Below are 27,975 nucleotides of genomic sequence, written 5' to 3'. Positions count from 1 at the left end.
AGTGACTGAATAATTATTCAATTAAAGCTGCATCTGAATTGGCTTATATTACTTCTAGGGAACGAATGAATGAATGAATGAATGGGTGAGTACACGCAACGGCAGTGTCTCCGGGAGAAACACCTACAGTGGGCTGTGCTTCCCTTCCCCCTTGAGCGCAAGTCGTAGACTTTACGAGATCTCCACGTCGGCATCGTGGGTTTCCATTCTCTCATTTGCTAACAGCAGGGAAGGCTCAGGGCTGAAAATGGAGACGTTGCTCCTTAGAACGGGCTTGCGTTTGTGACCTCTCACACCTGTCCTTCAGTTGCTCTCAGAATTACTTCTTCTTACGCGCCAGCCAGCGGTGTGCTGGCATCCCGACCCCCTGACCGTGCTTCTGTCCCGCCCGATCCCCAGGGTCAACCTCGTCTGCAGAGGAAGCAAACACACTTAGGAGCTAAACTCACTGCCTAGTGGCCTCCGGGTTAGAAAGTTGATGCTTTTGCGAATCTTACAGCTGGAGACCTACGTATTTCTTGATGTTATGCCGTAGCGTAAACAGTAGAAAGAAGTCTTGAATCAATCTCACTGTGGAAGGATCCATCCATATGCAGACTTCAGGGATGCTTTAACCCGTTCCTTTAATGGTTGGATCTTGTTCTGACTTTCCCTCCGGCTTACACCCTTGCTTTAATCAAAATATAGACCGTGTTTTTGACCCATTTGCATTTGACCTGTCTGGCGTCCATGCAGGATGTCTCCCTCGGTGTCTGGACAGACACTGCGTGGGCACCCCCTGCCGCTGTCCTTGCCGTCGGGCACACAAAGACATGGGGACCCCTGCAACTCTGAGGTTTTCCTTAAAATAGTGTCGCTCAAGGTCCTATTGATTCCTTTCTAAACTTGGCAAATTACCTTTTATCTGAACTAGTTTGAAGACCCTCAACCAAGTTCTTTTAGTAGAGTGAGTTCTTGGGGTGCCTGGGTGGCTCAGTGGGTTGAGCATCCGACTCTCGATGTTGGCTCAGGGCGTGATCTCGTGGTTCCTGGTCCTGAGACCTAGCCTCCTGTTGGGCTCTGCACTGCCATCGCGGAGCCTGCTTGGTCGGGATTCTCTCTCCCTCTCTCCCTGCTCCGCCCCGCTCTCTCTCTCTTTCTCTAAATAAATAGATGAACTTAAAAAGGTAAACCGTGAATTCTTTAAACCAGGACTGTTCTATTTCCCCTTAAGTGGCCTTGTTGAAGAACACAGCCCCGGTAAATGCACTGTCTCCTTGGAACATAATTGCTGTTAAAAATGGGAAGGGGGAGAAACGTGTGTGAAGTGTGTGTTCTCTTATTTCTGACAAAGAATGGCTCCATTGTTAGTTCTACACCGTTAAATTATCAAGAATTATGGTCAAATTCCAAATGCCCCAATACTAGGCTTTTTTTTATTATTGTGCCTGGGGGCGGGGCTGGTCCTGAGAGCTCACAGGCTCACCTGTGCTCCTTGTTTCCTACACCGTCTCTGTCTTTCTGTCTTGTGTCTGCCTCTCTCTCTCTGTCTCTCTGTGTCTCTCTGTGTGTCTGTCTCTGTCTCTCTGTCTTTTTTCTGTCTCTGTCTCTTTGTATCTCTGTCTTGTCTCTGTGTCTCTCTCTGACTCTTTGTCTTATCTGTCTGTGTCTCTCTCTGTCTCTGGCACTCTGTCTTGTCTCTCTGTCTTGTCTCTGTGTCTCTTTCTGACTCTCTGTCTTGTCTCTGCCTCTGTCTTATCTCTGTGTCTCTGCCTCTGTATCTTTGTCTTATCTCTATCTCTGTGTTTCTCTTTGTCTCTGTGTCTGTCTCTGTCTCTCTGTCTTGTCTCTGTCTCTCTCTGACTCTGTCTTGTCTCTGTCTCTGTCTCTGTCTTGTCTCTGTCTCTGTCTTGTCTCTGTGTCTGTCTCTGACTCTGTCTCTCTCTGTCTTGTCTCCGTGTCTCTGTCTCTCTGTGTTGTCTCTGTCTCTCTGTCTCTTTCTCTGTCTCTGTGTCTATCTCTGTCTCTCTGCCTTGTCTCTGTCTCTCTGTGTCTCTGTCTCTCTGACTTGTCTCTGTCTGTGTCTCTCTCTATCTTTGTCTCTTTGTCTCTGTCTCTCTGTCTCTCTCTGTCTTATCTGTGTCTCTCTGTCTCTGTCTTGTTTCTGTCTGTCTTGTCTCTGTTTCTCTGTCTTGGCTCTGTCTCTCTGTGTCTCTGTCTGTCTCTCTGTCTTGTCTCTGTCTCTCTGTGTCTGTGTCTCTGTCTGTCTGTCTGTCTCTCCCACACGACACTGTCAGGGCCCAGCTGTGTGGTGTGAAAGGAGGTCTGTCTTTGCGGAAGGACGAGGCAGGGACAGAGCCCCGAGTGGCTGGGGGTGACATCTCTGGGGGGGGCCGCTCTCCCTCCGGGACAGCAGGCCGACGCGTCGGCACCTCCCAGGAGCTGGGTGGACCCGGGGGCGGGCGCGCCTCTGGGGCCGCAAAGTTAAAACACATTTTGGGCAAAGTGGAACGACCGGGCCCGGAAACTTCTGTGGCCAGAATTCGGTCAGATGTTCTTCTGCGCTCGCTTCGCCCAGGTTTGAGCACAGGAACACGTGTCGCACACCCCCGGGAAAGCGGCGACGCCTTTCCGCTTGCTTTTCTCTTCCTGGTGAGGCTCCCTGGGCTTCTGGACCCATTCCCGCGTGTCCCCCGTTGCGGACTCTGAAGGGGACAGGCCCTGAGCATGGCGCTCTCTGGCTCCGCGGGTGTTTCCGGGACAGACGACGCCACGTCCACCTGCTCGCACGTACGCGGTGCCCGCGGGAGGCGGTGACGACCGCGGCTCTGCCCCCGGCGTTTTCCTTCAGCGCGGAGCTCATGCTCACAAACCAGAGAAAACCCCACGTGGGGCGGGGGATGCGCCGGTGGCCACAGGCGCCCAGAGGTGCCATTTATGCCGTGGTACAAAGCCGTCCCGCGCTGGACAGGCGTGAGGTGGGCCGCCTGCAGCGGGACCGTCCACGCAGGGCCGGCGTGGGGGCCTCCGGACCACTGGAGGGCACCGTAGGCTCCGTGATGCCGTGTCGGGGTGTCAGCAGGAGCCGACGTGGGATGGGGAACCCCTGCGAGCGCGGGCGCTGGGGGCCGCCGGGCCCTCTGCACTGGCTCCTTCGCGTGGTCCCAGGCTCGCAGCCCCCGTGGCCCCGGGCGGGCAGACCCCCGACTGCTGGGCACGCCCCGTGTCCCGGGAGCGAGCAGCCCCCCCAGGGCCCGGGAGTTTATTCAGAAAACCATAATCTGAGCAAGTACGCGGGAGGGGGTCGCTGGGACAGGGAGGTGGTGAGGCGCCACCGCCTCCTGGCTCCTCCGCTGCCCTCCTTACGGCCCAGGGTGACCATGAGACGTGGCGCACGCAGGAGGGAACTAGCGAGTGAATTTACAGATTAAAATCCCGGTCGCTTGGACGATGGAGGTGAAGCGGGTTTCCCACACATCCCACTGCGGGATGGACCGTATTATGCACCATTGAGTCCGGAGCTCCGGGATCCAGCCGCAGACGCTGGCTTGGAGACCGCGGGCCGTCGACCTCCCTGCTGGCCCGTGGCTCAGAGTCCTCGGGCCCCCGCGATGTCTCTGACCGCCGCAGCTTGCGATCGGCGGTGGCCTCAGGCCAACGTCCGTCTCCCGCTGCTCTGCAGAAACGCCTCTTTACATTTGTCTGGCTTCTTTTTCTTTTCTCCCCCAAGTTTTTGCGAGTGGATCAAGACAAGGACAAGGACTGCCAGCTGGTGTGTGCGGGTTCCTCACAGAAGCCACTGTGCGCGTCTGACGGCCGGACCTTCCTGTCCCGCTGCGAGTTCCAGCGTGCCAAGTGCAAGGACCCTCAGCTGGAGATCGCTTACCGGGGCAACTGCAGAGGTGAGCCGTGTCTGATCGTTCGCTCAGAGGCCGGCCGATCAACCGCTAAGCGTAAGGCCGAGTGGTTTGTTCTCACCTTTGCAACGTTTTTATGCGTAAAATCTCAGGGATTCCGGGTTTGTGTCAGGAAGGAGGGAAATTTCGGGGACTCAAGGGCAGAGGCACCTTTTACCTTGTTTCGTGCTCTTTTCTTAGGCTGTTTGGTGCCATCTCAACACACGCGTATCGGCGTTTCACGGAACACTTTCTGAGTGTTTTATTCTCACCAAAGTTAATCCTGCTTCCATCAGCCCTGTCTTGTCCCCCCTTCCAGCCAGTGGGAGGTCACACAGCACCCGTGGGGTCGATGGCGATTTCTTTCGTGTTGATTTTACACGTGAAATTTTCGATTATCCTGATTTAGGAAGCAGATTTACATTTAACTAGCACGCTCCAAGCAAAACACTGAAATACTTCCTATGTTAATGAAGGGTTTGACTCCGCAGAGTATGCTGATGCTTTGAGCCCCAACAGAGTTGCATTCAGAAAGAGACAGGGCACAAGCAGGGGAGGGGCAGAGAGAGAGGGAGACACAGAATCCGAAGCGGGCTCCAGGCTCCGAGCTGTCGGCACTGAGCCCGACACGGGGCTCGAACCCGCAAGCTGTGAGATCATGACCTGAGCTGAAGTGGACGCCCAACTGACTGAGCCACCCAGGTGCCCCTCATACGCTTTTTACTAGGAAAGACGGTGTCTGGACAGTTGTGCGGGGATTCAGATGATTTGCATTTTTCTAGATATTTCTCCGGAGGCGAGGGAAACGAAAGCAAAAATAAACTATTGGCACTTTATCAAAATAAAAGGCTTCTGCATGGCAAGGGAAACAATCAGCAAAACTAAAAGGCAGCCTACGGAATGGGACAAGATATTGGCAAACGACATATCCGATAAAGGGTCAGCATCCAAAATCTGTAAAGAACTTATGCAACTCAATACCCTAAGAACAAATAATCCAATTAAAAAATGGGCAGAAGGCACGAACGGACACTTCTCCAAAGAAGACATCCGGATGGCCAACCGACACATGAAAAGATGCTCACCGTCGCTCACGATCGGGGAAATACAACTCAAAGCCACACTGAGATCCCACCTCACACCTGTCAGAATGGCTAACGTTAACAACTCAGGAACCAATAGATATTGGGGTGTCGAGAAAGGGGAACCCTCGTGCACTGCTGGTGGGAATGCAAACTGGTAGAGCCACTCTGGGAAACAGTATGGAGGTTCCTCAGAGGTTCCGGAACTACCCTAAGATCCGGCAGTCGCACTATTAGGTATTTACCCAGAGAATACGAGGACACCAGTTCAAAGGCATTCGTGCACCTTAATGTTTCTAGCGACATTATCTACAACAGCCGGGTTATGGAAGCAGCCCAGATGTCCGTTGATAAGTGAATGGATGAAGCTAATGCGGCATGTATGCAGCGGAGTATTACTCAGCCATCAGAAAGAATGAAATCTTGCCATTTGCAGCGACATGGGTGCAGCCAGAGTGTATCATACTGAGCGAAATAAGCCAGGCAGAGAGAGACAAACGCCACAGGATTTGACTCGTATGTGGAATGCAAGAAAGAAAACAAATGAACAAAGGAAACAGAAAGAGAGACGAGCCCGAAACGGACTCTGAACTACAGAGAACACAGTTGAGTCACCGGAGGGGAGGTGGTGGTGGTGGTGGGGGAAGCAGGAAGCGGGTAAAGAGGACGTGGGTCGCGATGAGCACCGAGGGTATGTGTAACTACAGAATCACTACATTGTGCACCTGGGATCTAACACTGCGTGTTTACTGTGCTGGAACTTAAGAGTGATTTGCAGTGGGCCTGGCCAGAAACGGCATGACCACGTCTCACGGAAAAGTGGCCTCAAAGAAAAGCACCCGCATGAGGAGTTCTGTTCCTCTCTGTTCCGTGTCTAATTTCTGTACTCTCGTTCTGAACTCGTCAAACTGAGAAGAATTTGGACGCCTCGGTTATAGTTTTACACATCAGTTATCTGTGCTGAGAAAGGAGAGGCGATTTAAGAATAGATTCAAATATCAGGCGACTTGGTCTTCAGGGAAGCTTCTAGAAGCAGTCGCCTGTGCTGGCCTCGCCCGCGGAAGCATGCTGTGGGGACGGTGGTAAAGTTTGAGTCAATGCTGCTTTCTCGTGCCACGTTCCTGTAGATGACCCCGATCAGCTGTTCTGCCGGAAGGCCACGGGGGAGCTGCCGGGGTTAGTCTCTGCCTTAGCGATCACCTGCGGGCACCTGGAGGGGTTAGTTAGACCAGGGCCCGGGCCCCTGTCCTCCCTGGGTGGAAACCTGATGCAAAGGCCCGCGAGTCCACACCTCCCGAGGTCGCTCTCCAGAGCCCTTGACTCGGGGCTCCGCTCTGCCCACCGTGGCGTCCGTGCTGGGCTGCTTTTGGACGCGTGTGTCCTTTTTGATAATGTCATCGTTCCCCTCTTTGTATTTGGATCCAGCCTAAGTTTTCTGGGAAATTCCCTTGGCTGGGATTCTCATTCACTTCCCTCAACCAATTTCAGACCATAGATCTGTGACACAGAAAATGTGCCAAGGGGAGTGAGCAGACATAAAACTCACTTCACAAAAGCTGGTTCCACTGAAATCCAAGGGGTTAAAATAAAAAGAATGTACGGATGCCCGTAGATTTCAAAGTCAAGTTTATTTGGTGCTTCAGCTGGCAAGGGTAGCGAATATGAAGGTTATTGACCGCGACATTATTAGTCACACGTTTGTTTAAAATAACCGGGCGTCACGCACCCCTGATACGCGTGATGCATGATTTGGGAACAGCCCTCATCTTGTAGGGGACAGGAGCCTGTGCCGCACTGGGGGCTGCCCTGGAAAGGGGCTTCCAGGCTGCGACGGGACCGTCCCTGCGGAAGCAGCCTTCCGCCTGGATCCCGGCTCACGGTGGCGATCGGCCCCCGTCCAGGGGATGGGCCCCTTCGTATAGACTGGCGAACTGTGCCATCGCTTACCAACGCCGTTCCCCTGCCCAGGGCTCCAACGGGGAGGAAACGGTTCACGGGGAGTGGGAAGAGGTACAAGGGAGCCCCGGTGCGGATGGGGCCAGAGACGGGAATCCTGCCGGACTGGGGAAGTCATGGTACCGCCTACGTCCCTCTCAGGGCACGAGTACAGCAGATTCGACAGCACAGCCGGGTCAGAAGCTTGCGTCTCCCAACGGGAAGGAGGGGGCACGAGACCGAAGGTCCCCTTGCACCGCTTCACGTGCTACAAACAACCGTCTGGGTTTTTCTCACATCGTCCCCGGGGTTGAAATAGTGTCAGTCTGGCAGATGGGCAATCGCATATTCTGAGGACGTTGGGTGGGTGGCAGTCCCACTGGCCTGTTTTGAATGTACTGGTTTGAAAACAACTAAAATGTTTTAGTCCACGTTTCATTAAGCTGGATTAAAATATTTTATGCATTTGATGTCATGATCTAAGTGTTGCCCTTGAATAGAAATGCAGTGGTTGGCACCGATGGATTTTTCTCATATTTTCTTAGAAATTTTGTGGAGTTTGGGTTTTCAGAGCTTAGCAAACACATTAATATTTTCCCTTTGATCTGAGTCCATTGGGGCTGTCTTGCTTTTCGACAACATTTCTGGCATCCAGTGAAAAAGCCGGAAAACAAATAAGGAAGAGGAACGGTCCAACGTCAGGAGGCGTTGGAGCGACTTTGGGATTTCCGGAAGCAAAGTCATAGCAGAAACGTGACAGAAACAGCCGTCTCGGGGATTCCGGGCCCCAGGAGTTTCTAAGAAAAGGAATGTGCTTACAGAATGCTCCCGATCTCTCCCCATTCCTGTTTGCTGCCAGTGTCTCGTGGTCCTCGTCGTGGCTGGCTGAGCGAGGCCACGGTCTCCCCGAGCCACGGTGAGCACACGGCACGCGGGCCGGACGTGCGGGGCCTTGGCAACGTCCGTGTGGAGGCAGAAGTGCGTGCCCACATCGGGGATGGACGGATGAGCGGTTGTTGTTCTTCATGATGATCGTGTTGCATGAACCCCGAGTGACACACACCCACAGGGTTTTCTTGGACAAGCGGCGACTATAAGTAGAAGCCAGAACACGTGCTTGTGGGGCCTCCGTCCGTGGTCAGTCCCTGCCGGGACAAATCCCGGGTCATAGTGCTGTCTGGGGAAACCTGCTGGCCCATCCGCAGAGGCCTCCCGCCACGGCTGCCTGCTCGGAACCTTCCCCACAGCCCTGCGGAGACCCGTGGTCCCTCTGGGCCTGTTGGTGGCGGTGGGAAGAGCCACTGGGGGTGGCGCCTTGGGGAGTGTTACCTCGTAGCTGGCGAGCTGCACCAGGGACCCTCCCACGATGGGGAACACACAGCAGAGCCCGCGGCCTCGATGGGGACAGACCCCGGCGGCCCCAGCGCCTCCCTCTGTGGACGTGTGGTCCACGGGCTGCCCACGGAGGGACTTCTCGCTGACACTGGGCTCTGAGCGGCCAGACCCCCAGGAGGGCAGCCCAAGCGCTGGGCACCTGTGTCCCGGAAACCCAGCGGGAAGCAGCGACCTGCAGGGCAGCGTGAGCGGGGCGTGTCGTCCCTGAGGATTTCTGCGGAGCCCGGAGGCGTCGCTCACCCCCGCTGGGCTTGGTGTTGGCGTCTCTGAACGCCCTCTACCTTTCCGTTAGTTTTGCTAAAAATGTGATGTAACCGCCCCGCAGCCCGAGACTCCTCCACAGTCGCTGGCCTCTCCTCTCTGCCTGTTTGTCCACGTGGGCGCTCGGAACGCGGACATCGGGGCCCCCGAGGGGTGGGGCGGTGCCGGGAGGTCCCAGCGCCTGCCCTGCACACTTCCCAGCGCTCTGAAGCCCGCTCAGGTGTGCGAACTGCAGACTCAGCCTCGGTTTCTCTCGCCGGCTGGCTGGGGCTGCATGTCCACACCAGCCTTCTCGTCTCTAAAACAGGGCGGTGGGACCAGGTGAACACTAAGAATTCTTCCTGTTCAACCATTTTCCTAATCATGAGAAGGCCCCTGACAAGCCTTGATTTACACGCGGAGTGTAAAGAAACAGGCTCCTTTCACTTCAGGGGCGTCGCCTTTGGGAGGCCAGAGCCGTCTGGGTGTTTCCTGTAGCTTCACCAGGAGGCTTTGTGAACCCACAGCAAGCGTCCGGTCCCAGGGTGTGGTTCGGCTACGCTAAGTCAGCTCTTAGCCTGCTATTATTTTCTTCAACAAAACAGAGATTTCTGTAAAAGAAATCTATGCGGGATGTGTGGAATGTGTGTGTGTGCACGACTGTCTCTGTGTGTATGCATGTGTGTGCATGTGTGTCTAGTGTGCACATGTACACGTATATCTTTGTGTGTGTTGTGTGTATCTGTGTGTATGTGTGCATGTGTGTATCTGTGCATGCACATGTGTGCATATATAGGTGTATGTGTACATATGCTTGTGTGCTTGTGTGTATATAGGTAGCTGTGTGTATTGTGTGTGCATATATGTGTATATGTGTATGTGTGCATGTGCATGTGGGTGTGTATTGTGTGTGTGCATATCTGTGTGTGCATGTGGGTGTGTATTGTGTGTATGCGTGTGCATGTGGGTGTATATTGTGTGTGTATATCTGTGTGTGCGTGTGCATGTGGGTGTGTATTGTGTGTTTGCATATCTGTGTGTGCGTGTGCATGTGGGTATGTATTGTGTGTGCATATCTGTGTGTGTGTGCATGTGGGTGTGTATTGTGTGTTTGCATATCTGTGTGTGCATGTGCATGTGGGTGTGTTGTGTGTGTGCATATCTGTGTGTGCGTGTGCATGTGGGTGTGTATTGTGTGTCTGCATACCTGCGTGTGGGTGTGTATTGGGTGTGTATTGTGTGTGTATCTGTGTGTGCACGTGCACCTGTTTATCTGTGCATATATGTACATGTACCCGTGTATGCATGTGTATGTGTACAGATGTGTGTGCGTGTGTGCATCTGTGTGCATAGATGGTGAGTAAAAACCTCTGGGCCACCAGACAAGAGGAGAGATCAATCGTGCATTGTTCTAAAAGGAACTTGACAGCAAGGGAGTTGTCTGTGTGTGCGTGCGCAGGTGCCTCTGTGCGTGCACGTGTGTGTACACATGACTCTCTCCTGCATCCAGTCTTCAGGCGGGGTCCTTGTTCGTGCTACGTGCCGTGTCGAAGCTGCACTTCCTTCCCACAGGCAGGCCAGCTGAAGTAGCCGTTGCAGAAAGCGGTGTCCTAGGACTTTTTCGTCACATCTGTGCGTCTCTCTTGCAGAAACCCTACGCCAGTCACGTTCGCCTTCACTCTTTTATGGCGTTCTAACAGGTCTGAGGTTAGAAATGTCCTTCCTTGCGGACTAAGGTAGACACGACGGGAAGCAGCACCATTGCTCGCACGTTCCAGCCGCGATCAGAAGCACAAGACTCTTTGGGATGTTGCGTGAAGAACGGTCTTCCCTGTGCTCCACCAACACGCGTGTTCCCGCAGCGCTGGTTCACCAGCAGAGCCGGGAGCGTCAGCGCAGCGCCGGGCCGGGCCCGGGAGGGTGGCACTCAGACTCCGTAAAGGGGACGTGGTGACGGTTGCGCCGTGGTCTCTTTTGATGCCCTGATGCTCGCGGTTATCAGTTACCCGGCGGATGGTTGTGACCGGTCGTCTCCTGTATAAATGTTGCACAGGCTCCGAATACTTCGATATATTCTTGCAACAGCTTGCAGCGCATGTAGGTTTTTTCCTGTATGGCTTGGCAACCCCAAGCATGTACTCGAGGTTTTCCTATTATAATTTGTTTCTGTCTTTCTGCATTTGAAACGATAACACTTATGTAAAAGGGAAACTCTGTTCCTTCCCCCTCCCGCTCCAGAGCGCTGCGGTCACGGAGTGGTGCCGGAGGACGTACGGCACCCCTGCCCTCGCCGACCGGCAGTGGCTCGGTGGACGGGGCGCCTCGCTCGCCCTTCTGGTCTTGCATCACCGCACACCCACCGACGTTAAGGAGGCACAGAACGTTCTATTTATGCGAAGAGCGTGGTGGTGCCGAGTCCTCCATTTTCCTCGGAATCTGGCCTTTGAAATTATGGGTGGATAAAATATTACAACCTTTGAAATCCCGCGTCTGCCTTCACTGGATGCCAGCAAAAATAAAAGTCTCTCATAGGGCCATCATTTCTGAGGCCGCCGCCCAAGGAGAGTGTGCCTCCTTTGTCTGGTGGCCTTTGCTCATCCGCCTCCCCTGCCCTGAGGCCAACCTCACCCGGGGCCGGGCCTGTGCCGGGCAGGGGCACACAGCCGTGAGGGCGTCTGGACCTCAGAGGGCACACGGTATCAGGCTGAAAGTCAAAACCACTCGGTAGCCATTCCAGACCGAGCCACCGGCCGGAAAAACATGCAGCCTCGCCCCGCATCTTGCTGGGCTGAACACTTGGGTTTCTGCAAAGGGGGCGTTCGATGTATCCCGAGTGTGTACACGTTAACAAGGTAGGGGTTTAAAGTGACCTTGCGGCCGCGGCGGAGAGTGTCAGCGATGCAGGGTCCCCTGTAGTGCTCTGTGGCGCGTGAACCCAGAAGCGCTTGCTGGGGAGGTGGGTCTCGTGTGAAATGTTCCGACCACGATGGAGGAAGTAACACGCTGAAGGGAGCACAGGGGAGGCGTGACTGATTTTGAGCGAAATCCCTGGCATTTTGCATATTTCAGTAGCATTGATCTGGTGGGTGCTGTCCAGACCCTGCTCAGTCGTGAAGACCGTCACTCAGAAGATCTAGGAAAGGGACACCAGGCCGGCGGTGGGAGACGGACGGCATGTTCCTTTAGTAGGTGGTCACGGACTTAACTTCGGGGGACATCTGATGCCGACTCTGCCGTTCCGGGCCTCAGAGTCCCGTTTCCTGTGCCAGGAAAACTTGGAATTTAGTCTCCGTCAGACGTGAGCACTGCCTGTCCGAGGACGTCCGATCAGCGCTAAGCGCAGAGTCTTTGAAGGAGGTGCATCCAGGCCAGGAACGAGGCCCACACGTTGTTTGGAAGACGTATGCTCTTTTTGCATGTTCCACGATAGTTCAAGCATTAGAAATGATTTGCGATTCCGTCGGGACCTTGGTGGAGACCGTGCAAGCTGGAACTCCTGTCACTTTTCCTTTTAGACGGTCAAACCACAGGTTATGCTAAAAACACGAGGACACAGGTCCAGCAAAGCGGTGATTTGTCCTCAGCTAAAACACAGGCTGCATTAAAACCACATGTTGCCAAGTGCCGGCTGGCCGGGCCAAAGCGTAGATCAACACACGAGCACCGGCCTGGAGGGAAGACCGTCTTCTGCAGTACGCATGCCCGTGAACACGGCGCGGCCGGCAGCCGGGGTCCGCAGAAGCCGGGGACGGGGATGTTCAGCAGCAGAGTCTGTATTCGGCAGGCCGATGCCGCTGGGGCCGTGGCTGCGGCCCCGAGCCCCGCAGCGGACGCCCACAGGGCACGCAGTCAGGGCCAGCAGGTTTTGCTACCAGACCATGAGAAGTCGCCATCTAAAGCTGTTGGCCAGGGGACACGTTTGAAGAAGCGGCTCTCGGAGTCCAGAGGCCCTTTCAGATCGAGACAGCCTGTTATTTAAATCTGGAAACACTTGGGGCGCCTGGGTGGCTCAGTCGGTTAAGCGTCCGACTTCGGCTCAGGTCATGATCTCGCGGTCCGTGAGTTCGAGCCCCGCGTCGGGCTCTGTGCTGAACGCTCAGGGCCTGGAGCCTGTTTCAGATTCTGTGTCTCCCTCTCTCTCTGCCCCTCCCCTGTTCATGCTCTGTCTCTCTCTGTCTCAAAAATAAATAAATGTTAAAAAAATTAAAAAAAAAATAAATCTGGAAACACTTTAGAAACACGGGGAAAGCCTGTCTTTTCAAGCTCTAAAACTCAGATGAGCTACGTCGCATGACGGCCCAAAGAAGGGAACGTGAACTTGTGGTGGCGTGTCGGAGGACGAGAGGCCCGTGGGTGACGCACGTGGGTGCTTGGCCACGCACGCCGTGCTGCGGTGTCCAAGGGGCTCGCGCCCCGGAGCCCATCCCGGGAGGCCTGGGGCCCGCAGCGGGAGGCACTGCCCGCTGCGCCCCCGTGTCGCACGCAGGCTGGTGCGGGCTGGGGGGGTGGCGGAGGGGACGGCGGCCTCGCTCACGAGCCGCCACGTCCCTCGTGCACACCCGCGTGCCCGTGATTGGTCTGAGGGTGTCCGTGTCCGGATGGAGACGAGACGCACTCGGTGTTTTTAGCTGCTTCCCTTCTCACCGACTTACCGGGTCGCAGGAGACGGCTTCCTGAGGAGCAGTAGGAACTCGGTGCTTTTTATCAGGTTCTGCCGCAGTGTCGCTAATGCCAACACCTGAAAGTCTGGGACAGAGCGGAGGGAGGGCTGAGGGTATTTGGCTTTTCATCTGTCGTGCTGTCAGGTTTTCCTCCTGGAGCTGGAGGGGGCAGGACCTTAGTATCGCTTTGAGACCCCGGGGCAGTGTGACACACGCGAGGGCCGTTGTGCAGGTCCCGCCGAGGCGGTCTTCAGGTGGGGCGGGTGTCCCGGGCCGGCGCGGTGTCCGAGGGCCCCCATGGGCGGCCTGGACCCGCAGGGAGCCCGCCTGCAGCCAGCCGCGGCCGGAGCTTCTTTGTTTCCCAGGAGGCAGCACCTGCCTTTTAGCAGGACAGGCAGAGCGGCTTCTCTGAGCCTCAGCTCCCTCGCTCATCGAGTGCAGAGAAAACCTGCTCCCGTCACCTTCCCACTGGGGGCGCTGCGGCCCCGCGCCCCCACGTGGCCCAGTGGCTCACGCGCTCGTGGGTCCCGGTGGTGTAACTGGTGCGTGTGCTGTGCTCTCCCCGCAGACGTGTCCAGGTGTGTGGCCGAGAGGAAGTACACCCAGGAGCAGGCCCGGAAGGAGCTGCAGCAGGTGTTTATTCCGGAATGCAACGACGACGGCACCTACAGCCAGGTGAGGCCCTTGGCCCCGTCCGGTCCCCGCAGCGTCTGCTCCCAGCTGCGGGGTGGGGAGGGGGTGTCCCTGGGGTCCCCGTGCACAGCTGGGAAGGGAGTTCCCGGCGGGGCTGACTGTCACAGCTGGCGGTGGTACCGGTGAGCTCACTCACTCACGCCCGTCCCGGCGCAAGTGCCCACGTCGGGGCCGTGCCGCCGGCCGCTGTCCCTGGGCGCTGGCCTGGCCCAGCCCTTCCGGGAGGCGAGCGGGCCCCACTGACCCCGGGCCTTCCGTGGGAAGTTTACCACTCCTGGGGCAGGTGCGGGAAGGCGCAGGCCGCCGGTGACCCTGGTGCGGGGCCGTTTGTGACTTTCCTCCCACCTTGTTGGTCAGAGTCAGTCAGGAAAATAACCCAGTTCTCTGTCTTATGTGTGGCCGAGTCTTTGCTGTCAACACCACTGTTCCCCATTAAGGCAAAAATTCCTGAAGTGCGGTGCTAACGAACACAGAGAGGAGCAGTCTGCTGTCCGACAATGACATGAACGCTGTGCTTTTATATCACTGGGCCTCCGAGGGCCTGGCAGGGGGCTGGAGTGGGGGAGAAGCGGGCAGAGGCACCGACAGCAGGGGATGCCCTCTGTGGCGTGTGTCTGTGTGGATGGAGGAGTGGGGGTGGGGGGGAGAGGAGCTGGGGCTGGGAGGGATGCTGTGGAGACCCGGGGGGCAGGTGGGGTGGTGGGGAGAGCCCGGGGCTTGGAGGTGGGCAGGATGCTGGGGAGACCTGGGGGGCAGGTGGGGTGGTGGGGAGACCCCGGGGCTTGGAGGTGGGCAGGATGCTGGGGAGACCTGGGGGGCAGGTGGGGTGGTGGGGAGACCCCGGGGCTTAGAGGTGGGCAGGATGCTGGGGAGACCCAGGGGTGCAGGGGAGGTGGGCAGGATGCTGGGGAGACCCGGGGGGCAGGTGGGGTGGTGGGGAGACCCCGGGGCTTGGAGGTGGGCAGGATGCTGGGGAGACCCGGGGGGCAGGTGGGGTGGTGGGGAGACCCCGGGGCTCGGAGGTGGGCAGGATGCTGGGGAGACCTGGGGGGCAGGTGGGGTGGTGGGGAGACCCCGGGGCTCGGAGGTGGGCAGGATGCTGGGGAGACCTGGGGGGCAGGTGGGGTGGTGGGGAGACCCCGGGGCTCGGAGGTGGGCAGGATGCTGGGGAGACCCGGGGGGGCAGGTGGGGTGCTGGGGAGACCCCGGGGCTCGGAGGTGGGCAGGATGCTGGGGAGACCTGGGGGGCAGGTGGGGTGCTGGGGAGACCCCGGGGCTAGGAGGTGGGCAGGATGCTGGGGAGACCCCAGGGGGGCAGGTGGGGTGCTGTGGATTCCCGGGTGGGGGGGCAGGGGTGCAGGGGAGGTGGGCAGGATGCTGGGGAGACCCGGGGTGCAGGTGGGGTGCTGGGGAGACCCCAGGGGGCAGGTGGGGTGCTGGGGAGACCCTGGGGGCAGGCAGGATGCTGGGGAGACCTCGGGGGCGGGATGGACGCCGTCCCTCCCTCATCGCGGTCTGGGCGCAGTGGGGAGACACTGAGCCTGTCTCGGGATTGCTGGGGCCCGTCTCAGAGGCGGCGAGCCGGCGTGCGCGGCAGAAGCGCCTGGGTCGCGTACAAACCCCTGGGTCCCGGGGCCGCCCGTCTGTCGCTGTGTCCAGATGCAGCCAGGTAAGAGGCACGTGGCCTCCTAGCGGGGCCGCCTCGAGCACGGCAGCGAGCTGACCCCGTCCCGCCGTCCCGCAGGTGCAGTGTCACAGCTACACGGGATACTGCTGGTGCGTCACGCCCAACGGGAGGCCCGTCAGTGGCACGGCCGTGGCCCACAAGACGCCCCGGTGCCCCGGTAGGTGCCCTCGCGCGCCGCGTCCTGACCCTCCACGCCTGTGTGCTCGCGGTTTGGAAGAAATGCAGTGTAGGTGGTGGTGAGGGCTAGCGGGCGCTGGGCTCGTGTCACCGACAGAGCCTAAAACAGGATGAAAACGGTTTCAAGAGGCTTTCCCAGCCGAAGCCCTGGTCTGAAGGTTGGTAGGTTCTTCGACTCAGGGTTCTTAGTCTTTTAGGAACGACCACAAGGGCTGTAGTCAGCAGTGCAAATCCCCACGTGTTTTCTTTGGCAAAAAAGAAAAAGGAAAGTTCTGGTTTTATGTGTATACGTTTGCAAAGAGAAAGAGGACCATTCTTCACAGGTCCATCCCCAGATGGTTTATTTGTGTTGCTTTATTGCTCATAAGAGAGCTAACGCACCGAAGGTAATCTTACCGGCAGGAGAGTAACTTACGGAATGGTCCGTTTTCCATTAATATTTTACCGAAAATGATATAAATGATTCACGTCATTTTTATTTGAGAATGTTTTTCAGCTTGAGTTGTGATTTAAAAAGAATTTTTTTTAATGTTTATTTATTTTTGAGAGAGACAGAGTGCAAGCAGGGGAGGGACAGAGAGAGAGGGAGACACAGAATCCGAAGCGGGCTCCAGGCTCCGAGCCGTCAGCACAGAGCCCGACGCGGGGCTCGAACTGTGAGACCATAAGTCTGAGGCTTAACCGACTGAGCCACCCAGTCGCCCCTTGAGTTGTGATTAATTGGCCGAGGGGACCTATCGGCGCATCTGTGAAGGGGCCTCATGACCTTTGCGTCACGGTCCCTACATTAGACTGTCGTAGCACGTAGCCGCGGGGATAATAAAGGACAGAGCCTAGTCCTGATTTTTCATGGGAAATATTGAAACGTTTGCGTTCAGGATTTACTTCTAGACTCCTCTTTTTATTTAAAGGTCAGGCATCTTCTAATTAGGAATTCTGCTCATGATTCAGACGCTTACACCAGCAGCCAAGGCACAGGCCAGAACTCATAACCGCTGCAGCCTGATGACGTCTGTGATTAACAGCGACGCGAAACCTAATATTTCCAGTGACTGGTCATCGCTTAAAAGCCACGGGGTGTGCATAACGCGAAATTAAAATATATTTACTTCAAATAACTATTTTGTTATCCAAGAGCTAAAAGTTGCTGGCAAATATTTTTAGCGAGCTAACATTTGCACCTAATAATTCTTGTGCAGACTCGTGGAGTAAGGGGGGGAATGAACACACACTGTCGGCCTCCGTGTGTGTCCCTCGCTCTGGGACGTACTTTCACAGACTTACTTCACCTCTGGCGTGTGGCACCAGCTTGCGCTGAGCCTTATTGTACAAAGGAGAAAGCCAGGGGATACCCGTTCTCTGTGATTTTAGTGGTACCGTTTGAAAAATTAAGCTGCGTCTGAAAGATCTTTATTGGGAAGGTCTTTATGGACAGAATCGGCTGAATTTCTTACGTTCTCCAAACAGTCCTTTGTTTTTGGAATCAAACCACTGTACTGGGCAGTTTTTTCCAAACAGGCATCGGTAATTATAATTTGACTCTATAGATACGCTCCGTTTTCTCAGTGCCCGTGTGGGTTTTCTGGTCCACGGATGGATGATGGACGACAGTCTGCTCAGAAGTCCGGTAGCTGTTGTGTGGGAACCGCAGGAAAAGCCCCGTGTTTCAGGGCAGAGTAGGGGTGAGGACGGGGCCGGCTGCCCTCTCAGACCCTCTCTCTGCAGGTGAGCGTCCCTTTCCACTTCCCCGGGGTTGGGGCTGTGACCTCAGGGGGCCTGGCCAGTGGCCAGTGAGGCCAGTGGCCTCACGCCTGCTGCTGCCGCTGGCGCGTTGAGTAACTTCCAGGCAGCTGCGGAAAAGGCCCGTCAGCCCCCCGCCGTAGCCGTGCTCTTATTCTGCACGAACGTGAACGTGGAGAGCAGGTGTTGTGCTCAGAGGCTCCGCAGGTCGTGGGGATTGTTGAGAAAGTCAGACCAGGGAGCTTCCGGATGCGGGAGCCGACACCCGCACGCGCGATGCCTGGTCACGCTCAGTCTCACACACACACACACACACACACGTGAACAGTTTATGACGGACTCTTGCACAGCGTGGCTTAACTTCTTCCCAGATGCTGACACAGCCTCCCAGGTCGTGCGGCACGGCAGGGCGATAGGGCGGCGCTCTGCACGGGGCCGGGACACTAAGACGCACCACGGAGGGCCGAGCTTTCATCTGCACACAGCCAGGGACTCCCTCTCCGCGTGTATCCCCCTCTCTTCACTGGTCTCGTAGCTGGTGTGCCTCATGGCTAGAGTCCCTTAGCCACGGCTGTGAACGATGGCCGTGACTCCCGCCCGGTTTACTAAAACTGGGTTAGCCTCAGTGTTCAACAATTATCTTTCACCCTGGAGTTCACACCAGGCTTATCCTGTAAGTTCATGCTATAAAAATGTAAACACTGGGAGAAGAGATTTAAAACGTAGCCATAAAGAGTGACCGTCACTTAGAATGTGCACGTGTGTGTGTTTGTCGTGAACACGCGCAACCACGGAGGCAGGCCGCAGCGGAGGGAGGCAGACATCCGCGTGTTGGCGAGGTTTCAGCGGCACACGAGAGCCCCTGCCCCCGATCCTCCTCCTCCTCCCTTCTCCCAGGAGGACCTTCGAAAGAAACATATTCCATAAACATGTATTTTTAAGCCATTAGTACAGAATACCCAGGCTCCTGTTAATGGGTAAGAAAAATGAGACGACTCTAGCCAAAAGTGGTCCAAAGCCTTAAGCAGGCAGCACGTTATAAAGGAGGGAAGCTGATGGCCAGCGAACGGGAGACGGGGTTGAGACTCACGCAGCAGGGAAACGCACGTGAACATTACAGTCGGGTCCCCACACACCACCCCGTTAGCCGCCAAGAAAAAGCGATCCGTGACGTGCCGGCGAGGCCGTGGAACCACAGAACCTCCCACGGCTGCCGGAGCCACCGGTGCAGAACCCACGCGCCCTTCCCGTGTGGGTAGCAGGACGCAGAACGGCTACGGAGAAAAGCACTCACGTCTGCGGCAGGACAGAGACTGGCATCAGGACGTCCACAGCAGCATTTGCTGTAACCACCAAATCTGGGCAGTGGCTGGATGTCCGTGGTTCCTGTCGTGGTTCGCTCGGTTCGTGCCGACATGGGGCTCCAGTGTGGTCCCGAGTGGATGCACCGAAACACAGGACACACGGGTCCATTTAAAATGCAACACCAGACAAAACTCACCCCTGGCACTTCGAGAAGCCTCGTCGGGTGGGAAGCCGCAGAGGCAGACGAGGAAGGGGTGATCACACCGCCAGGACGGCGACTACAGGTGCAGAGAGGGGTGTTGGCTGGAAAGGGGGTTGGACGTGGGGACTCTCTCTCCTGCCCCGGAAGCTGTTTCTCTGCGTCTTTGACAGCAGTCCATCATGCTCTGCCGGTGTGTTTATGTTCTTTCAGGCACGAGTGCAGGATTTCACGGATTTAAAAAGGTGTGGAAAGTTACAAGTGCGTTAAATTCCTCGTGAGGTCACACATCTCCCTGAGGATCTTCCCGGGGGGAAAGGGGGGGGTTTAGATGCCTCAGGAGCCCTGTGAGGACGGCCGCACCGAGGCGGGAAGGGAGGCTGGGACAGGTGTGGATGAGGATTTGGGGACGAATGGCCTCAGCGTCTGCCCTCCGCGATGTTCTGGGACAGCGGGGGGGTGGCAGTCCTGGTGGCCGCCACTCGTGGGGTCCCGCCGTGTGTTGGGCGTCACAGCAGCCTGGGTGGGAGGTGGGTTACCTTCTATTTTACAGGTGAGGACTGTGCCCAAGGCCTCCGTGCTTTAAGGGACAGAGCTAGGACTTAAATCTATGTCTTTCTGCCTCCATAGCCCACATTTTCGGCCACGTGCAATGATGTAAGTCCATGGGCCTTGAACGCCTTGCTGAGAATGTAAGTCCCTGTTTGAAATCCACGGCCACGTGGAGGTTCTGTCGAAGGTTCTCGGAGGGCAGGAGGCTACTTGCGGCCCCCCAACCACATTAACACCTCGGTGTTACTTCTGCAGACCTGCCGTCTATAACCAGCTCTGGTCAAGGATGGTCCCTTGGGGCGAGGACCCCGCTCAGATTGTCACAGCTAGTGGGTGGTCTGCTTGGTGTTTCCAGCCACGGCCGTCGGGTGAGTGGCGCTCGGGCTGTGAGAGGCAGAGGCTTCAGGGGATGCGGTGGACCCGGCCCTTCTGCCCAGTTGACACCCCGTCCTGATGACTGGATTATTGAACCTGGCGAACCCCTAACGCAGTACTAAGATCCCGCTTTAGTAAATCGTAGCGTGCGTGACCCGTAACCTAGGGCTCAAGGGGCACATCCAGCCGTACCTTTCTCCCGAGGAATCCGTTCGTTGTTATCGCTGACTAATTTATCTGTTGTTGAGGATTTGCCAGGCAAGGTGCGTGTGGCGTTGAGGTGTCTGCAGACATGTGGTCTCGGGCCAGGAGCTGCAGGCACACGGCAGGGGTGGACAGGTGAGGGAGAGATCGTTCTGGGAAAGTCTGGCCTAAAAAGGGAGCGGAATGGTCTTGTTCCTACCATTTATCCTAGATGGTTCCTGCTTCTTGCTTTCCTCTTCGCTGATCTTGCGCCTGAGGCAGGCCTGGAGGATGGTGGGAGGTCTCTCCCTTTGTGCGGAGAGCGTGAATGTCCGTGGCAGGCAGCATATGGCCTTGAGAAGTATTGAGGACCAAAAAGCTGCTCTTTGAGCTGCATCCAGGTGCACTCCAGGCCTTGCTTGCCGGAAGGCGGGTGTTCCTTACTCATGGCTTGGGGATTTATAGCTCGCCTTGGCCTGTTGATCGAGACCCCTGGGTCTGCAGACGGCTTTCTGCACAGGGTCTTTCCCTGCACGGGGACGCTCCGGAGGTGAAGGAAATGACAGGGAACGCGCTGAGCGTGGCCCCCGTCGTCTGTGCTGGTGAGCGGCCAGGTCAACGTGTCTCCATCTGAACACAGCTGGTTTGTATTTATTCTGTAAGGATGTGTTCTCCTCCTCCTTCTAATGATTTGAAGAGTAACTTTGCTGGGGGCTGGGTTGGAGTCAGAGACAAAGGACTTTTCTCCGAGGGAGGATTTTTGTAGTTCGCCTATTCGCTATTATTTGGAAATAGCTTCAGGGTCTTTAATCTCACGTCCCTTCCGTAACTGTGCCCCGTGGCCAAGGGCTTATTCCTGGCAAGAGTACCAAGCGGTTTGAGACCCTGTAAGCTGAACCTGTGTGCACGATTTCTTCATATTTCAGTACCTCCAGAATCTTCGTATGTAGCTCAGCTTGAGTTATGTGTTTGAAGTCAGCTGCAGAGTTGGGGATACAGGGGCGCGGAGGGGAGACGTCCCGCGACCGTGACTGAGGCCCTCCTGGGATCCGCCCGCCCCACCCCGTCTTGCACCAGGGTGGGTTATGGGGAGAGGTCTCGAGTGCAGGACGGAGATCCTGTTCAACCTGACGTCGCCACACCCCGTGTTCCAGCGCCTTCTTGTGGCGCGGGACAGAAAGCCACCTCTCCGGCCCTGATTATTTCCTGGCAAGTTTTGTGACCAGTGTCATCTCTCCCTCCGTGTCAATTTTTGGAGCCTTTGCTTTTCCCCGGACGGGAAGGAGTAAGTTCACGGTCCTTTCCTGGGGCCGACGGCACTCACACATTCCGATTACTTACCTGGGCAGCTTACACGTTTGGGTTTGCGAAGGCCCAGGCGTGAATGCCAGAGGACGTGGGGTTCCGTGGAGCCCCTCAATGTGTCTACGTGATACACGGTAGGCGGGTCTGCGGTCCTCCCGTTTGTCCACAACGCCTGCCGTTCTGGCCTCTGCCTGGCGTGGAGGAAATTCACATTTCTGTGACTGTGCTAATCGTTTCTGAAAATTTGCACTATGTTCATAGAAGCTAATTGTTCGTTTTTCACTAATGAATTTCCCTGGCACTAAGTTCAGGACCCTGCGCAGCTGAGGAATTTGAAGGAAATATCCAGCACAACCGAGTTTCCAAATATTGAAATCAACAGCTACAGCTGGCTTCTAACGTCTCTGAAGCATTTCTTCACGAAAAGGACGGAAATGCAAGTCCAAAGCTGCTTTGTGTGAATTGGAAAGGTCACCGATCAGAAGGAGCCCCCTTTCCCCCCCTCAAAATGGCCTTTTCTTAAGGCTTAACAATCCTCTTCCCCAAAAATGGTAGCAAAACAGAATGTTTCGGTGCACACTGGCAAGGGACCGTATGCACAGACGGCTTTAACGGAGGGGAAGGTACACCCGGAGGGAGCGCGCCCTGCCGTGGCGCGAAAACCAGCCGGCCCCCCTGGGCTGCCGGGCTGCTGTGTAGACGCCACTCACCAACATTTGTTTCAGAGAAAAATATAAATCGTCAGGGACCCCTGTGACCAGTTTTGAAGCGTTCAGGACATTTGTTTTACACCCCTGGTGAGGTGCAAGTAGTCATGGGGTACAGCCGACACAAGGTACGTGAACGTTCTGATAAACTTTCTGAAGGTAGTGGATTGATGCTGAAATTCTCTTTAAAAAAACGAAGTCAACTATTCAAGGAGGGGGTCACGTGGTGTGGTTTTTACACCAAACAGGACTCCGCAGCCTGCCTGAGACTCAGTCTGAGGACCTGTGGGTCGGCGGGCTCTGGGCAGCAGCGGCCGTGGCCCGGCCCCTCATGTGGGAGTCCCGGTGGCCGCGGGGGCCTGGCTGGCTGCTGCCCGTCCCCGCTGGGGGCCTCTCAGGGCCCTGCCTTGGGTCTGCTCACCCGTTCCTTGTTAATTTGGACTTGGTATTGAATTATTCAACTACGTGCTGATGGTATTTTCTTGTGGTTACTTTTCCTTCTTGGAAAAATACTTAATGCTTTTACTATTAATTTTCCTTTTGGGAAAAAAGAGTGCTTTCAGGTATCCGATACTTGCATTTTTAATTTATTTTTTAAAACATGTTTATTTACTTATTTTGAGAGAGAAAGAGAGAGGGAGAACACAGTGGGGGAGGGACACAGAGAGAGGGAGAGACAATCCCAAGCAGGCTTCGCACTGTCAGCACGGAGCCCGAGGTGGGGCGGGAACTCACGAACCGTGAGATCGTGACCTGAGCCAAAATCAAGAGTCGGATGGACGCTCAACCGACTGAGCCCCCCAGGTGCCCCGTTGCGTTTTTATTTTTGTGTTACAGTCTGCTCGATTATTGTACTTGACTGTGCATTTGATACGGTGGCTAGTTTGTAATTGAGGCTTTCACGACTTTAGCACTTCAGGGTGTCCTTTTCCACACCTGTGCCTCAATGGCTGTTCTGTCGTGTTTTCTAATATTTACTAAAACTGTAAAAGAAATCAAGAGATCCTGCCAGAGTGATGGTCCCGAGGTCTGCGTCCCACCCCCGGTGGCTGTGTCCTTCCAGAGACATTCTATGCAAAAACAAACAAGGATGTGTGTTTTCTTTTGAACTTTTTTGAACAAGTAGAACTTATTTTTATGGCACCTGTGTGTGCGGCGGCCGAGCTCCCGTGCCGGGAAGCCGTCCACGATGCCGCGGGGCTCTGTGCCAGCGACGTACCCGCTGATGTGCGTGAAATTGAGACTCCAACGCTTACACGGAAGCATAGGAAACAGACATCACAGGCATTACATGGACGCCAACGGGAGATAAATCCAGAAAGATTCTCTCGGGCTGTGTGAAGAAAGACTTACATACCCCTCCTCCGCCGTCGCAGAGAAGGAAGCTCTCAGCTGCGGGACCGTCGGCGCTCAGCCCGGCAGACGGCACATTCAGAGCGTTCCTGGTCTCTGACGCTCCTGCACGTGGGAGTCCGGACCGGCCTCGCCGCACAGGAGACGAGGCCCAGGAAGGCAACCCCAGCGCCACCTGCCCTCCGTCCCGTGGGGCGAGCCTGGGCCTGGCCGCAGGCTCGCTCAGAGGAGACGGGTCGATTGGCTTCGATTCTTGGCCACAGAAACACAAAAGAGCAACAGGAGGTGGCCGTGGCCCGGCCGGGACCGGACGCAGACACGTGGACGTGACGAGGACGGTGGCACGTAATAACCAGGCCTGCAGAAGGCACGGGCCGGGCCTCCCTGTGCGGAGCGCGGTCCTCAAGTTTCTGTCCGCGGAGCGGCCCGGAGGAGAGAGGCTGGGGTGTCTGGTTTCCGAGGAGCTTCCAGGTGACCCGCTCCTGGCGGTGACACTCGCCCGGCCAGCCACCCCTCACTGTCTCTGGGCAAGGGACACGGTATCTGCCTCGGCGTCTCCTCCAAGCGGCCTGAACGTCCTGCCGGGGTCCTGTCTCTGTCACCGGCTCTGTGCCACCTGAGACGGAAAGGGCATGCGGCCGGACCCCGGGGTGTGTGATGGCAGGAACAGTAGCATCCGGTGGCGAGAGGTCGGCTGTGGCTGCTGGGATTGGCCTGGGCCTCAGGCAAAGGCGACGGTGGGGCCCAAGTCTGGGCAGGAGGCCCCAGGACCTCCCTGGGGCAGGGTTATGGGTGATGAGGGGAGCTGCCCTGCGAGTCCCGGGGAGGCTTGGAGCTGTCACCTGGCCCTCTGGCCACCAGTGACCACCGACTGGCATGGCCGTGGCTCAGAGGGGCCCTTGTAGCCCAGGGTGACCGATGCTGCTCTCCTGGGCCATCGGGTTTGTGTTGTGCCAGGGGACAGGGCACAGGGGTTCGTGTTGTGCTTGGGGACAGGGCTCAGGGCCCCAAATGCAGCTCATTTCTGCTTTCTGTCTGCCCAGCACTGTTCCCAGGGCCACCCCCACCTGCTGGGCATGGCCCAACCATAAAGGATGGCTGGTGGGGGTGGGGGGCTGGTCAGGGGCCGCTCGACCTGTCCTTGCCCGAGGTTGTGGGGACGAGGAGTGTGGCGGACCAGGCCCTTTCCGCATCTGAGGCGCTCAGAAAAGACTCGTGGCTCCGTCAGCCTGGAGGGGACAGGGCTCACTCTCGTCACGCCTCCCGCACAGCCCCGCCCCTGCTGTCCACTGGGACCGAGGCCCGCAGGCGTCTCTGTCCTGGGCCCGGGGGTGGCTGCTGCAGACAGAGGGGCTCCCTTGCTGGCCTCCCCAGGGGCCCAGCCTCACGAAAACCTGCGTTAGGTTAGCGCTCGCCGCCCTCTCGGGGGCCGGTGGGGTTCAGGGCCGCGTCATACTCAAGGTGGTGCGGTGTCACCTGCAAGGAAACCCGGGAAAGTCCGGGGGGAGCGAGTCACCTTCGCCCGTTGGAAGCGAGCCCTGATTGTGAACATTGTACTCCCGGTCACCCGTGGGACCTGGAAGTCCATAGGAAGGGTAAACCGAGGCAGGGGTTAAAAATGCAGAAAGCTCTGCGTTTCTCTCTGCGATGACTCTAAAGCCTGGGTTCCTCAGGCACGTACCAAAAGTCTGGTCGTTGAAGTCGTGGTATGGAAACCCATCGCCGTCTCGTATCAGGCGATCCTTCCCGCTGTTACGTTCTGTGTGCACTGGGTACATGACATCCAGTCTTACATCCAGGAAAGACGAGGGGTTGGCTAAGCGGCTCCTGTACCGTCTGCCAACACCCAGGAAGCGCCATAGTGGGGCTGGTTTTAAACCGGATCAGCCACTACCGTGAGGACGAGCAGCCACGCTCCCCGAAGCAGGTCCCGTGGGGCGGGAGCCAGGAACACACTGATCGGCACGGGGTCCTGCCTGGGAGGGCAGCACGCGGGCCTGGGGGCTGCCTGCCAGTGCTCTGCAAACTCATGGAATGATCACGAAGGTCACGTTGTCTCTGGACCGTCCAGTGTCTCAGCCCTGACGTTGGCGTTAATGGGGTCGGGTGTCCCAGCGACCCGAGGAGGGAACGCGGGCAGGGGCCCTGCTCTACGGGTTTACTAACAGTTGGGGGCAGGCGGGCCCCCCCCCCCCCCGCCCCTGCACCTTGGCTCAGCCACGTGTCTATGCCTGGCGCCTTCTGTAGGGCAGACCTTTGACGGAAGCGCGATGTGGGGCTGGTGGGTTTCTGAGCTCTCTGATGCCAGTGTGGGTTTCCGTCCTGGGCCTCGGCACCCGCTGCATCTGATGCATGGCCTCCCTGCCCCCGCTCTCCACCCCCGGCCCGTTCAGCGCCAGGTCGGCGGGTCTGAGGGCAGGAGGTCTGGAGCCGGCAGGGTTTCGTCTGCCCTCACAGGTCCCGTGCAGGCTGCCTCTTACCCAGGCTCTTCCACTAGGCTCTGTGGAGGCCGAGGTGACAGGAGAGTCCCTGCCTGGGGGACGTGCACAGAGTGATGGGGGTCAGGAGCCTGCGGGGTGCACTCGAGGACCCAGGCGTCCCCTTGGACACGCCGTGTCCCCACTCACCGCCAGCCCGCCTCTCACCCCCCCACCCCTCCGCTGCCTCCTCCTCCAGGGCCTGTTCACCCCTTCCTGCCTCCGCTCAGCCCCCCCAGGGCTCACGGTGCACACATGGATGCTGCTACGTGACTCGGGCCCGTTAGACACCCGCCGAGATCTCAGTCTTCTCATCTGTATAATGGCATCACGATGAGACCTACTTTATAGGGCTCTCGTCAGCGTTAAGTGACGTCGCGTGTGGCGTACTTAGAGCAACGAGCAGCACACAGCAGGAACTGTGTCGATTAGCCGTGCACACAACTACCGTGTACTTTATTCCAGTAATTTCCAGTTAGCCCTTGTCTCCCCAAAGTAGACGAAACCTTTCAGGGCTGCGTCTCTCCTGTTGTTTGTCTAGCAACACACGAGAGCGTGCCCGGCCTGGCCACCTGCTCCGAGTGGAGGCCGCGGGGCCCTCTGGGGCGCACGGGCCGTGTCACCCTCCGCAGATGAAAGCCTCCTGTGTGAAGACAGAGGCCCCAGTGGCGTGGGCACCAGGCACCAGGCAGGTGACGGAGCGAGCGTTCCCCGTGTGCCCGTCGCCTGTTGGTGTCCCGTCTTCGTTCAACCGGGAGGGGGCGGGGGGCGGCCCCCGACGCTGCCCATGTTGCGGATGAGGGAGCCGAGGTCGGGACGGGGAAGCCGCCTGAGCAGGTGGCGGGGCCGGCAGCCGGCAGGGTTGTTCTCTGGCCCAGGTTCCGCCTCCTCCCTGCACCGCGTGGTGTCCGTTCTGGGTGGGAGGGCAGAAGCAGCCGGGCAGCTCCTGAGCAAAGCCCGCTGATTTTCGCCGGATGGAGGAGGGGCTGGTGGGACGCAGGGGCCCGTCTCTGGGCGCAGGGCCTCCGGGCCTCTGCTTCGAGAGAGCTCGGCATCGGCTGGATTTCAGACTCACGGCAGAGATGGGTGAGCGGGTGTCCAAGCCGAGATGCGTGTCCGGAAAGTGCAGGAGGAGTGGAGCCTGCCCTTCCTCTGCTCCTTTTCTCTCTTTCTTTTTCCCATTCTCTCTCTCTCTCTGTTTCTGATGTAAATCTGTCCCTGGATGTGCAGTTTCCAGAAAGGGATAAATCAGCGTGGCTTGTTCACCTGGGCCCTGAAGGAGCCCTGCGCCCTGCCTGCTGGACACGAGCTGGCCCGCCGCAGGCTGACCTCGGGAACCTCTCCCTTCCGCCGGAGCTGTGCACCCAGACCCCCCGTCCTTCGCTGTTTCTAAGGAGCGGTTGGCGCTGGGGAAGGAGTTTGCTGAGGGCACCCGCTCTCAGCAGAACACGGCACCCTCCATCAGGGCCGCTCTGGCAACCGGTTGGTACTCCCGAGGGCAGCTGCATTGGAACCGGGCGCCCAGAATGACGAGCCTCACATTGTTCCCCTTACGCCATAGATATCGTGCTCCCTGCATTGTTTTTGTGGTTTCCTCCACCAGTGACGTGTACCCTGATTGCGGAAAAAGCCACCTCTTTTAAAATATCTTTTTAAGTGTATCTATTTATTTTGGGGGGGGGGGGCACAGGGAGGAGAGAGAGAGAGCCACCTCTTTTCAAATAGCATCAAATGATTTGTATCTGTAGGAAATGGCGATGTCAAACTTACCTTGCTGTTCAGTCCACAATGCAGGGAAGCCCCGTCCTTGTGATGTGTGCCTTGGATGGATATGGTCTCATATGCCAGTGATCTCCCAACAAAACTGAACAGTAAGAGAAAAAGCAAAATGGCACTGAAAGGGGATGAGATCGCACAAACGGAGGGAATTCAACTGTGTCCTCTGAAACGTGAATGTGAGGGCAGTTGTGTCCGTGAGCAGTGATCAGGCCTCGAAGGTTCAGCCGACCAGCTCGTGGTTTAGGAAGCTGTTCG

General features: G+C 57.0%; 1 protein-coding gene across 5 annotated transcripts in view; it reads left to right on the top strand.

The window, feature by feature from the left end:
* The window catches only part of SMOC2 (SPARC related modular calcium binding 2), a 161,929-nt gene that overhangs the window by 40,824 nt on the left and 93,130 nt on the right, over positions 1–27,975 (top strand). For all 5 annotated transcript variants that reach the window (XM_053904272.1, XM_053904271.1, XM_019412815.2 and 2 more), the window contains exons 2-4: positions 3,710–3,881; positions 13,757–13,863; positions 15,626–15,725. In XM_053904272.1, the coding sequence (XP_053760247.1) occupies positions 3,710–3,881; positions 13,757–13,863; positions 15,626–15,725 (379 nt within the window). The remainder of the gene's footprint in view (positions 1–3,709; positions 3,882–13,756; positions 13,864–15,625; positions 15,726–27,975) is intronic.

The sequence above is a fragment of the Panthera pardus genome, unplaced genomic scaffold (assembly GCF_024362965.1).
Source record: "Panthera pardus isolate Hobbes unplaced genomic scaffold, ASM2436296v1 HiC_scaffold_17, whole genome shotgun sequence".
Taxonomy (NCBI): domain Eukaryota; kingdom Metazoa; phylum Chordata; class Mammalia; order Carnivora; family Felidae; genus Panthera; species Panthera pardus.
The sequence above is the reverse complement of the archived record's forward strand: the minus strand, read 5'-3'. Positions and strand labels throughout refer to the sequence as shown.